Below are 12,576 nucleotides of genomic sequence, written 5' to 3' on the forward strand. Positions count from 1 at the left end.
AAGATCAAATCTTCTATACCGCCTACATCTATGCCGATAATAGAACCGATATAAAAAGTCTTTTTTAACCGGTATAAAAGGCCAATTTTACACTAGTGAATACTTAGAAATTGAAACAAAGTCTCGCCTAAACTCTCTAAGGTCCAAAAAAATAAACCATAGCTTAAAATTACTCTTATTTTAATTTGGATGTTATATACTTTCCAAATAAAAAATATAAAGAGAGAGCAGATAACATAAAAAATACAAAAATCTAGTGAAATATTTTCAAACAATTGAAAATTTTATTCAAAGAATAAACTTTCATGAATTATTTCTCTCGACCGATCTAACTAGAAAAGGGGTCAAACATTCACAAAGTAGGAAATTAAAAGATATTAGAACAAATTCTATATTTATATATACTTAAATGAATTATGATAAAATACAAATGTTTTAAAATACGTAAGTTAATATGTAATATGACATGATTTCAAAAAGAAATAAAAAATAAAGACAGATTCTTAAAAATAAAAGATGTGGTTGAAGGGAAAAAAATGATCAATAAATAAAAAGAGAGAAAAGAAGGTGGACCAAGCCTTTAAAACTCACAACTCTTACCTACCAAAAATTTTAAAATGCATGAAAACTCTCTTTGCTTGGACATTAAATGAAAAAAAAAAAAAAAGTGAAATATTAAACTATTATTTTTTTAATTAATCCACAGCGGTGCCCTGTTAGCTGTTTGAAAATATAAAATACAAAATAAAAAAAATCGTAACTATCAAACATCTTAATCAATGTCATTCAATAAAAATCATTTTCATCTCATTACTCGTACATCTTCTTCTTAATAATTTACCTTTTTTTTATTTCCCATGTCGCTCAAAATCTAATTTTATTTTCTACTTAAATGCTCAACTTTTCTACCTTAAACACCCGAAAAATAATCTCTTGTTTCCAACTAAAAGATAAAAGAAAAATCAATAAAGGAAATTTTCTTAAAAAATACGCATGGAAACTCACATAGATGTCTACATCTTTTACAATAATAAAAGCAATTTCTAGAACAAAAGAAATTATTATAACATTAAAGATAAAATCGTATTGAAATTATTTACATAATATTAGGAGGTGTATATTCTTTGTACATCGGTACGTATGAGTATGGGTTAGAATGACGTGGTGACAGATATAAGATGGATTTTGTCGTGTGAACAGTGACAAGCAACGTTGCCACGTCGGTTTTTCTTCTCCTTCGTGTCAGATTACGCTCACACGCGCCGTCTTTCCATAAATAAAACTGCATACTATATTCTCCATATTTCCAAACTCACAAATTTCTTTACCATTTTTGTTCTTATCCAACAAAATTGAGGTTAAGATTACAACTTTAATTAGCATGTCTTCTTTATCCTTGATTTGATTCCACGGATTTTTCATTATGCAGTTAAAGTGTGTAAACCATTGGCGCTGGAGTATTCGTTCATGCACCCTTTCTTCTTTAGTATTAAATGGATTTAATATAGGTCAAGATTGAACAAGTAGTAGTAAGTGATAGGTTTCGTAATGTTTTCAAGGGTTGTTAAGCACTTAAAGAAAACCCTAATTTAACCAACCTAAAAAAATAATCAAGCTTATAAAAACAAAAGAAAATGTACCACCAAATAAATTTTATATTGCAGTGAATTAAAGTAATATTTTCTGGTGTTCGGAATTATCAAGCAATCTAAGAACAGACAAACAGTATCCAGTCCTGTGACGCTAGTTGATGTACTCCTCAAATCTCTCATTGGCTCAACTGCTTCAAAATGCTACAAAGACAAAATTAATTATTTCTTATTAAATTTCATTATTCATGCCGTAAATGTTTTTTTTTTTTCATCTTAGAACTTGTGTTTGTAAAAAAAAAAAAAAAAAAAAAAAAACTCAACCAGTTCCTTTTCTTTCTCTTTCTCTCTCTGCATACACTTTCTCTGTCCTCTGTGTTTTTTTTTCTTCTCTCTCTAGTTCATTCACAGGATCTTGCTTGCTCTAGCTCTCTTTTTTCAAAAAGCAAAATAATCAGGTTTCTGAAACTGCACTAACGCGTATCTTTTTATCCTTCTCCACGCCTACATATTTCTCTTCTTGTCTTTTTCACTGCCTCTGTGTTTATCTGTTCCGCTTCTGCACAACACCGACCTCTCAACCTTCCCTTTAAGCCCCTCCTTGAATTTTGAGCCACCAAGCTTTCCTTTTTCCTTCCCATTTGGGTTACTTCCACAACCTTTTCAATTTCCATCATTATGATTCTCTAGCCTCTCATATCAGTATCACCTTCACTCCTTTTCTTTTTCCAACAAACCATGGATTCCAATTCCCGTTACCAACTTCAGCAACAACACCAACCCAATTCCGGGTTGCTTCGCTTTCGCTCTGCCCCCACCCAAGTTCTCGCCAACTTCAAACAAGGCGAAGCTTCTTCCATCAACGGCAACCCCTGGGAGGGTTCTGAACCACTTTTCAGATTCTTCAATTCCGGCGACACCCTCGATACGACATCCCCTACCGTACGAGAATTCGTGGATAACAAGGTTTCTAACGACAATAAACAACCGAAGGAGTCAACAATATCGTCGTCGTCGCCATCATTATCACCTCTGAGTCGCATGAATTCCCAGCAAGGTTATAGTACTATTAATACTTCTGTGTTACCCTCTCGGTACCCGAGGCATGACTCTTCTGTAACTGTTTCTTCATCTATGATGCTGGGTTCTGTGGGAATGGATCAGAGCGGCAAAAGCTTTAATCCCAATCTTCTCAGGCAGAGTAGCTTCCCTTCTGGCAATTTCTCTAACAGCATCTCCTTTCACAACGGTACTGTACTTTTTCTGTATTCAGTTTTTGTTTACTACTTTTCATGGCAGATTTTAGGGTGTCCGTACAATTTATTAGCACCAAATGGAAATTCTTTATCCCGAATTGTTGAAGATAGTGGTGGTAGCTTATTCAACTGCAATTGCGTGTTCTGACTTTTGAAATTAGACAGCAATGATATGCTGAGTTGTTAAATTAAACACATAAGATTTATTTATGATTCCCAACGTAATATTTGATTTGGGAAGGGTTCTATAAACACTTAATGTCAACAAAGCGCTTCTATTACTTTCTAAAGCCGTGGTTTTTGTACGGAACGAACAACATAAGTCAATATTGGAACTTTAAGCCGTTGTCTTTTCATACTTTTTGTAGCAACTTCGGTTTCAGGACTTTAAATTTGACATACACATTGACATGATCTTGTAAAGAAGAAACTCTTAATTCTCAAGAATATGGTTGGGAGTGTTCAAAATACGTAAAATACGTTAAACCGCAAAACAACACATGTTATGGTTGAGTTTGGAGAAAAAAATTCAATTTCGTAACGTATTTCATTATCTTCAAAAATATGCTTCCGTTTTAAAAATTTTGTCTGAAAACCTTGTTTTGTAAGTTTTTTTTTTTTTTTTGTGTGTGAACTTAATCATGTAAAAGTGAGATTTTGTTTGTTTCACTTATGAACTTAATTTTAATCTACACATCCCATCTATTCTTCCTTGTTCGTTTTTGTGTATCCAAAATTGGATATAGGCATTAAAAATTCTGAAAACACGTTTCCAAATTTTATATGAAGATAAACCTAGTTGTCACTGAAGTAGTTTCAGTTCATGTTGAAAACTGCAGGGTACGATGCTATGAAAGGTGTTGAAAACTTTGGTGGTGTTAATGGCAGTGATGGTGAGCATAGAATATCTATGAACAGAATGAAGAATCACATTAGCTTCTCACCTTCTTCCTTGGGAATTTTATCACCAACCTCTAAAATGTGCACGGAGGGTCTTAAAGTAACTAGCCCCGAGGATGGTAGACATGGAGGTAGCAATGGTGATGCTCGATATTACGGCTCTGGATTCCCTTACACTTCTTGGAATGAGACGTCAAACCCCAAAAGACAGCGAAATAGTAATGATGAGTTACTTTCTGAAGCTCAGGTATATAGAATTTTCAATTTTCTCGTTGTATTGTTCCAAAGTTTTGCTGGTTCTTAATACAAATATGTTCTCATACACTCAGAATGGAGAGCTGGGAAATCAGGTTCATTCTCTTTCGCATCATTTGAGTTTGCCAAGAACGTCCTCGGACATGTTTGCTATGGACAACTTGCTTCAGTTTAATGATTCTGTTCCTTGTAAAATCAGAGCAAAGAGAGGCTTTGCTACTCATCCTCGAAGCATAGCCGAAAGGGTAAGAGAGTATCATGTTATCTATATATGTGCCAAAACATGTTTTCACAAACATTTGGTGTGGAATTCTATAAGAAATGATGAACGATTATGTGAAAACATTATTCTAACAAGTACTTGTTGTCAGGTGAGAAGAACTAGGATCAGTGAACGGATAAGAAAATTGCAAGAGCTTGTTCCAAACATGGAAAAGGTCAGAATTAATAAAACAGAAGTTGATTTGCCCTTGGATTGTTTTGTGTTTGGAATGTAAACATTCTTGAATTCTTGAATTAATTGCAGCAAACCAGCACAGCAGAGATGTTGGACTTGGCTGTAGACTACATAAAGAATCTTCAGAATCAATTCAAGGTACTCAAAGGGAGAAGTTATTTGTTAGAACTCCATAGCCATAGCCATGCAATGCAACTAATGACTCTTTTCATGCATGCACTAACATTTTGAATACCTTTCTGCAGAATCTGAGCGAAAGAAGGGCTAAATGCAAATGTATAAACATGCAGAAACCAGAAACAGATAAAATTGCATGAGTTTCTTTTGTACAGGTGATGAAAGGAACTATGCAAACATGGATGCTGGATAGGACCCGGGTACTATATTTTGACGTGATGAATCACACAGACAATAAATCAAATAGTTTAATTTGTAATTTTTTATACAAAATTGTAATGAATTATTTTAATGTTATTCTTTTTCCCCCTACATGAGTTGCTTGATATCAATTCATGCATTACAAAATGAATTTTTTTTTCAGTAGAAAATAGCAAAGTGATGCAGCTATGACCTCACTCCACCTTTGGATCCTTGTAGAGATTGAAGATATGGTTAGAAAATGTGATGCAAAAGGTTGACACTTACACTGAAAACAGCAAAACAGGTTGAAATTAACAGGTGAAAGATAAAGACAAAAATAAAGTAAGTTAAAAGGATATAATTTTCTGAGAAGAAAATCATTTAAATTTGGACGTTTAGGTGTCTATTCCGTGAATGACAGGAGCAAATATTATTATTTGCATCAGGCCAAACTTGTTTGTATTGTAACAAGTCGTGTCGAGTAACGAACATAATATCCAAAATGAGACTCTTCAATACCTAGTGCAATTTGCTTCAATGGATGAGATGATGATAAACTTTCTTTGCACTGACAGGAATGTTAGTTTCTACTGCGCATATGTTTATGACAATTTTTATCCAGAATGAGTCTAAAACCTGTTATAATCTCTAAGAGTGATTTATGCTATGTTTTCTCTACTCTATTTCCTTATTAATTTTTCACCTCTTGCATTTTTTTATAATAAAGCTCTTCTGCACATGGTTTGCTTAATGTTTGAGGAGATTTCTCAGTTTCTATTCATTTTATATTCCACATAAATGCTTAAATAAATTAAATCCCACATGACTTTAATAATTATGGGCATACAAAGTGTTTAGGATTAAGTAGATAGACCAAGAAGTGAAGGATAACTTTATATAAAGCAAATTTTAGTCGTACACTTTAAAATTTTGTTCTTCATGTTGAACAAAAACGATATGTTTTAGATTATAATCAATAATATAACATAATATAAAATATTTACTCGTTTCTATTCAATTAATATTTGTCATCATTTATCCATGAAATTATTCAATCATTAATCCCTTAAGTGAAATAATATAAGTCGATTAGTTTTACTAACTAAGATACTTGTCTAAAAGAACGTTTTAACCATAACTAAATATTTTTATCCTATTTTTTGAAATAAAAACAATCGATTTTATTTCTATTTTGTAGAAGAAGAGCACTTACAACAATACAAAAATACAAACAATAAGCATGTAAGAAGAGCAATGATGAAAAAGTGTTAATTGAAGAAAGAGAGTAACAATTACATAAAAGTATATTTAAAAACATTAAAATAAAAAAAAAATTAAGTGCTCATAACTATAGAGGAAGAATACAAGAGAAGAAGTTTTTTTTTTTTTTCTGTTGTCTTAATGTGTATGTAAAAATAAGGTTCCAAAAAGTTTGTTTTTGTACGGACATTAGAACTTTCCTTTGAGGAGGTTAGATAAAGATGTTTAAGTTTGTCCAAAAAAGTTATCTCCTTAAGTACTCATAAAAACTTATTTTCTTCTCGAGTTTGATTAAAATTGTCCCAAAACTTATTTTCTAATTCTCTATGGATAAGTTTACGTCATCTAATTTTATATCACTTAAACTTAACTAATTATCTACTACCATGTTCGTAAAAGTTCCTAATTCTTATTAAATCAATACTTTTAAAATCTAAATAAATTTAAACTCTAAAGAACCATTTATTCAAAATCAAATTACAATGAACATAATTAAACTTTAAAAAGCATAGGAAATGTAACATATTATATCTAAAGTAATCTTAAAAATTATGTATAAAGGACTATTATAAGGAAGACTTTGACTTCTTGTTGAAATTATCATGTTATGTTTAACTATGTTATTTTTATTCTAAAAATTATAATATATATATATATATATATATATATATATATATATATATATATATATATATATATATATATTGCATAAGGTGTTCGGTATTCAAGACAGTGAACATGAAAAAATATGATAATATTTTCAAGCATGTTTATATCAAAATCCTTTTATACAATATACACTATTTTGGTCCATCACATTGTGTGGGTACTCTTAGGTAGAAGTGTACGATTTCCCTCCATTTATATGGTGATTTTTTTTCTTAAATTTGAAATTAAAATAATTTAGATTATTAATTTTCGTTTCTAAGTTATTAAATGGTTGAATTTGGATTCTGACATTTTAAAATTGAAGTAATGGTAATTATTTCATCCAATTGTGATAAAACGACGTTGACTTGTTGTTTTCTCGACAATATGAAAAATAGCTTGTAGTCATCATATAGGACCCATTCGCTGGAAAATTTAAACATTATTGATAGAAAATGCAACATTGCATTAGTTTTTAAAATTAAAAGATGAGATTGAAAGTTTTAATAGTTGAAAGACCAAAATGATCTAGTAAATAATTAATAATTTAGTCAATTTAAATCTTTGAAAGAATTCAACTGTTTTTTCTCTTTCAAATGGGGATATATCTTTTAATAGCAGCTAGTAAATCTTCAATAACATGCTTAAATGAGTTTAAATTTTCCTTAATAAATTATTTCATAAGCCTATATTGCAAATAAACTAATCTCATAACAACTACAACTATTATGTAAATATCACATGTTAGTTGATAAAAAAATAGCTTATCACACATGAATTGATTCCATTCCGTTTTGGCGGCTATTTATTTTATGCTTGCTTTCAATTTGCATTTTTATATAGTTTTTGGAGGAAAACGTAAATTACGTATCATGTACTTGGAATTATTATTTTAATGAAATGAATTGTCATTTTTAATTTAGGGTTAGGTTCAGATCACAGATTTTCTTTCATAACTTCTTTACCTGGTGTAAAAAGACTTGACTTTAATCAACTTAAAAAATGAATAAACCTTAGGTAATTTAGTTTTTATCATATTATTGATTAAAAAAAATTTATCTGCAATTTAATCTCTAGATGTTATTCACTTGATAATGTTTTAGTCTTCAATATTAAAGAACAATTTTTGCGCTTTAGACGAACTTTAAAATATTACTCTATTTCTAACTATTTTTACGAAAAAATATAGAACTATCTTTTTATTTAATTGAACAACTCATATCATGTATCATGGCGGTTACATTATCCTAAACATAACACATTGAAACATTTAAAGAATATTAACCATTTTTTTTTATCTTGAATGACAATAGTTAGAATATACATGAGTTTTCTAGTGACTTTGTACTATAAAAAATTGGATTGTATTATTTTTACCAAAAAATAATGCGATAATATGAAATATTATTAGCCTGAATGTTAATATGATGATATTTATAACTTAAGTTCACATTCTTCAGAGTAATTTGTTTCTATGTACATAATTAAGGAAACTAAAAATTTCTTAATGCAGTACATTTGAAAATTTTGAAATGAAAAAAATACATTTTTTTAATTACATCCCACTAATTAAATTGAATAATCATTCACGTAATTACTACTAATGCTAAAGGACATTATCATAAGAATTCCCAAGTAGAACGTCTAATTAAATATTAACTAATTAATACAATTATTTAAAGATGTTTATAATATGTTTGGGATTTTAGTTTTTGTAATTGATATTACCTTACTAAGACCAAATTTGCTATGACAAATAAATACAAGATCCAACTAATCACCCCTAATAATGCATCCAAAGAAACAGGAACGAAACCTAACACTATTCTAAATACAAAAACTTTAATTGCTTTTAATTGTTTTAAAGGTAAAAAGAAAGGTAGTACCTACCTTTAAACCTTAGTTTGTATTGATCGTGAATTAAACATTAAGTATGGTAAATTAACATAATAGGGAATTTAATAAAGAACTGAGGAATGACTTATTAAAAAGATAATCATTCCTCTCAAAATTACAAATCAAACAAGTGAAATTTAATTGCGTGCTTTTATTGAATCCTGGCAGTAACATTGGTATATTTAAAATTTTTCATTTTTGTTGGATTTTTTTCGTAATCAATATAATTCACCACTTCAAACAACATTTAATGAATAACTAAATTGATTGATTAATCATCTCGTTACTAGGCTTGTCAAAGGATATTTTATTATTATAGAATGAAAACAAATCCCAAGTATTAACGTCTAATTATATATTAATTAATTAATATAATAATTTAATATATTTGTAAACACAGTTATGATATGACTATATTTTTTGTTGCTGATATTATATATTTTTTAAATGTGGTATTGATAGAGCTATTCATCGAAAATAATAATTATTTTAAATATACTATGATCATAGTACACATTTTCCAGAAATCATGATTTATTCCATACTCAAAGCTGCATAATCACATCAAATCCAATAATTTAGTAAAAAGATGTGTAGGTAATTTTTTTTATCAGCAAAATGGAATTAATTAAAAAAAAACAGAACATCTGGGATGTCTAACTCTTATATAAAACTTGCAAAAACAATGATATTAATGTAGAAAAATGATAGTACATTACCTTATTTTTCTTTATATTAAGAAAATATCAAATAGTTTTATAAATTACTCGCAAAACAACGACTCAATTAGTGTAAGAATACATGGTTTACTTTGTGTAATGTTAAGAATTGAAAGGCCGAAAACGGTTAAGGCCCAGTAGAAAAAGCCCAAGATTTGAAATAACGAATTTCGAAGTGAAATTGAATCTACGTTGGTCCCGCGCATAGCGGGATTTGAAATTCAAAATGAGCCGTTTCATTTTTTTGGCAGAGAGGAGAGAGATAGAATCCAGGAATTGAATTTGATTGAGATTCAGAGTTTTGGGGAGATATAAGCGCCTTTTTTTCAATTTCAAAATTTGCCAATTCGGTCTTCTCCCAAACCCTTGTTCTTCTCTTCTTATTTCCTCTCGCCAAACCCTAGCTCCTCCTCCCAACACCACCACGGCACCACCCTCTCCCTCCGCCCCCATTCAGCCATGCCCCAATCACGTGACCGTCGCGTAACCTCCGTCGACCTCGCTGCCGCCTTCGCTCGCAACCGCGCATTCTTCATCTACAACGACCCTCCGCCGCACCGAACCCCTCCAAGAACTCTGCCCCGCGGACGCGCCCGTGCTTTTCTCGGCTCCGAGAACACTCCTCCCTCCACGCGACGCGCAAGGGGGCGCGTTTCTTCACGCTCTCTGCTACCCGCTTGGTACCCCCGAACACCACTCCGTGACATCACTGCCGTCGCTAGGGTAAGTGGAAATTAAAGCGCCGTCGTTTCCCGTTCTTTGTTTGAATCTTTTGTTGAATGTTTTCTTTATGCGTTGTGGTTTAGGCTATCGAGAGAAGGAGAGCTAGGTTAGGGGAAGTCGAAGGCCAGCGAACTGAAAGCACTGTTTCTACGGCTGATCAAGTAGTTCTAGAACCTTCCGAGACTGCTTCTGCCTCCGTTGCCTCTTCCTCGAAATCTCCGAAGTCTGTCGGAGTTAAGCTTCGAACACCTCTGGGCTGCAAAGTGCCCAAGATCTACCTCGACATTTCTGAATTACCCGAAGGGGAATCAGAAACCCTTACACCCCAGAAAAAGCTATTGAACAACATTGACCAAGTTCAGGAGGCTGTGCTTGAAGAGTTGAAGAAGCTCAAGCGAACTCCCAGCGCGAAGAAAGCAGAGAGGGAAAAAAGGGTGCGCACGTTGATGTCCATGAGGTGAAATTTCAATTTTATGCAGTTTTGATTCCGATTGCGACAGGATTTGGATTATACAGAGGCAGAACAAGGGTATTAGAGTCATTTTACTCGATTTGGTTGGTTCGCGCAACAGTGTTTTCTGTTTGCTCAGATTGGATCTTCTTCTCGGAGGTGCAAGAAGGATATTCTTTATAGTTTTGATCTAACTTCTTGGTTAGAAATTAGGACTTGTTTTTAGCAGTGTTGATAAATAGCATGCCCCCTTGTTCTTTCCATCATTCTTTGATGGTATTGGGTCGGTGTTGTAGGTGTAGCTGTGAGTCCCAGTCTCTGTACATATTTCCCATATCTTCCGATTTGGAGGTTTCACCATTGTATCATTGGTTAAACTGTTCAGGAAGTGCATTGATTCTTTTTTGGCTTCAATTTCTTTCCTTTGCCATCAATTTTCTTCCATCAAGTTACCCATTTTGCTCGATTCAGAAACTGAAATCTGTTTGGACCATTTTGACAAATGGCTGGTTAAATTTAAAAGATTTGTAACAGGAGTTACGAATATAACGTCTAACTGATTTGTAACGTTAGGTAACGGATAAAATTATTGAAATTGAAATGAGAGGGGGGAATATAACGGTATTCTAGTAGTATCTTAATCTATTTTGACTTTAGAATTAAGCTAGAGTGAAATTTAATTTGAGTTAGAAAATAATGATATTTTATAATTTTTAAACCAGTTAAAATTGAAGGTAAACTTTGTTTTTGATTGAATTTGAAATGAGTAGTAAACAATCTTAATGTTCAATAGAAGGTAAAAAGTTAATTTCATTGAAGCGAAAGCAATGGAATGTTTACATTGCCATTGCTTCCAAAGGCGGTGAAGCAACGGTGGGAACCGTTTCTGGTTCTTGTTTTCAGGACTTTGAAATTTTATCCTTTTCTGAACTGTCTTTAGCATAACTGTTTTCAAAACCGTGTTAATAATTGAATACGTGAAGGCATTAATTAATGATTCAGCAGTTCTTCCCCTTTTCTGTTACAAAAATGTATCATAATTTTTGTTGAGGAATTTAATGTTTTAAATACTTGTCACTGATTTAAGATTAAAATAGCTTAATCCAAATGATTGTAGAGACGCATAATAACCTATTTATTTTTAACCCACCATCAATATTTTTAAGTACGTCATAAGTTTTTTTTTTTTTTTTTTAGTTTGAATGAAGTTTCATGCTTTTCCTAAATTTAAATTAATGATTTAGTACCTATAATTTGAGAAAAAAAAATTAATCCTTCATATAATAATTTCAAATTATTTACATACATAATAATATTTTATATATTTTATTATTATATGATATTTAACTTCATATATTACATTTATACTTAAATATAATATTAATTAAATATCATTTAATAACAAAATGTAAAATATCAGCATAATACCATAGTGATAAGGGATAAGTTTAAAATAGTAAAAATTCGTTTTGAGTTCCTAAGAATGAAAACTTAGTAACAAAATCAAGAAAGATTATATACTTTATTAAAAGCAGTTTAATGGCTAAAAAATAACTCGAATTAACATTACAGTGTATACTGGCATAAAGTTATATGAAGATATTTTAATCCTATGCCAACAACTTGTTAGATTATCTGTTTTATTATCAAGTGTAATAAATTAAAAATAATAAATTGTATTTATAAATATTGAAATATTTACTAATTTTCAATTAACTAATTGTAATTTATTTCTTACATTTAACTCTTTTTTTCATAAATCTTATATTTGTTTTATTATCAAATATAATAAATTAAAAATAATAATTTTTGTTCAAGAATATTGGAATCTCTTCTAATTTTAAATGAATTAATTGTAATTTATTTCTTTCATTTAACTTTTTCCATAAATTTTATATTACTTATGTGTCATTATTAGTGAAGATTAACATTTGACTCATTTTAAGGATTGTACTCTAAAAAAATCTTTGAACTATAAGGTCAAAGTAGTTATTTGTATACCGTATATTAAACAAATACATATACCTTACTATATTTATCAATAATATAATACTATCATACC

General features: G+C 30.8%; 2 protein-coding genes across 6 annotated transcripts; both read left to right on the top strand.

The window, feature by feature from the left end:
• Positions 1-1,936: 1,936 nt before the first annotated feature.
• Positions 1,937-5,385, top strand: LOC114162971 (transcription factor bHLH130-like). 5 transcript variants are annotated; one of them, XR_003599338.1, is made up of 8 exons: positions 1,937-2,838; positions 3,685-3,992; positions 4,075-4,095; positions 4,200-4,245; positions 4,372-4,437; positions 4,527-4,595; positions 4,703-4,834; positions 4,999-5,385. XR_003599338.1 is itself a non-coding variant. In XM_028047001.1 (6 exons), the coding sequence occupies exons 1-6, from the start codon at positions 2,328-2,330 to the stop codon at positions 4,772-4,774; spliced, it is 1,197 nt and encodes a 398-aa protein (XP_027902802.1). In that variant the 5' UTR covers positions 1,941-2,327; the 3' UTR covers positions 4,775-4,931. The 5 variants fall into 5 exon arrangements, 1 of the variants encoding a protein (XP_027902802.1); XR_003599337.1 differs by lacking the exon at positions 4,999-5,385 and having other exon boundaries at positions 4,703-4,931; XR_003599336.1 differs by having other exon boundaries at positions 1,940-2,838; positions 4,075-4,245; positions 5,002-5,385.
• Positions 5,386-9,604: 4,219 nt separating this feature from the next.
• On the top strand, positions 9,605-10,928 carry LOC114194151 (protein POLYCHOME-like). The gene is made up of 2 exons (XM_028084238.1): positions 9,605-10,063; positions 10,147-10,928. Exons 1-2 carry the CDS (start codon positions 9,800-9,802, stop codon positions 10,522-10,524), a joined length of 642 nt encoding a protein of 213 aa, XP_027940039.1. The 5' UTR covers positions 9,605-9,799; the 3' UTR covers positions 10,525-10,928.
• Positions 10,929-12,576: the final 1,648 nt, after the last annotated feature.

This window comes from Vigna unguiculata, chromosome 1 (genome assembly GCF_004118075.2).
Source record: "Vigna unguiculata cultivar IT97K-499-35 chromosome 1, ASM411807v1, whole genome shotgun sequence".
In the NCBI taxonomy this organism is placed as follows: domain Eukaryota; kingdom Viridiplantae; phylum Streptophyta; class Magnoliopsida; order Fabales; family Fabaceae; genus Vigna; species Vigna unguiculata.

Excerpts from the sequence above, each read along its gene's own strand:
- LOC114162971 (XM_028047001.1), top strand. The coding sequence starts at position 2,328 with ATGGATTCCAATTCCCGTTACCAACTTCAGCAACAACACCAACCCAAT. Across the intron at positions 3,993-4,074 it reads AGTTACTTTCTGAAGCTCAG|AATGGAGAGCTGGGAAATCA; the intron begins GTATATAGAATT and ends TCATACACTCAG. Across the intron at positions 4,596-4,702 it reads ATCTTCAGAATCAATTCAAG|AATCTGAGCGAAAGAAGGGC; the intron begins GTACTCAAAGGG and ends ACCTTTCTGCAG.
- LOC114194151 (XM_028084238.1), top strand. The coding sequence starts at position 9,800 with ATGCCCCAATCACGTGACCGTCGCGTAACCTCCGTCGACCTCGCTGCC. Across the intron at positions 10,064-10,146 it reads ACATCACTGCCGTCGCTAGG|GCTATCGAGAGAAGGAGAGC; the intron begins GTAAGTGGAAAT and ends GTTGTGGTTTAG.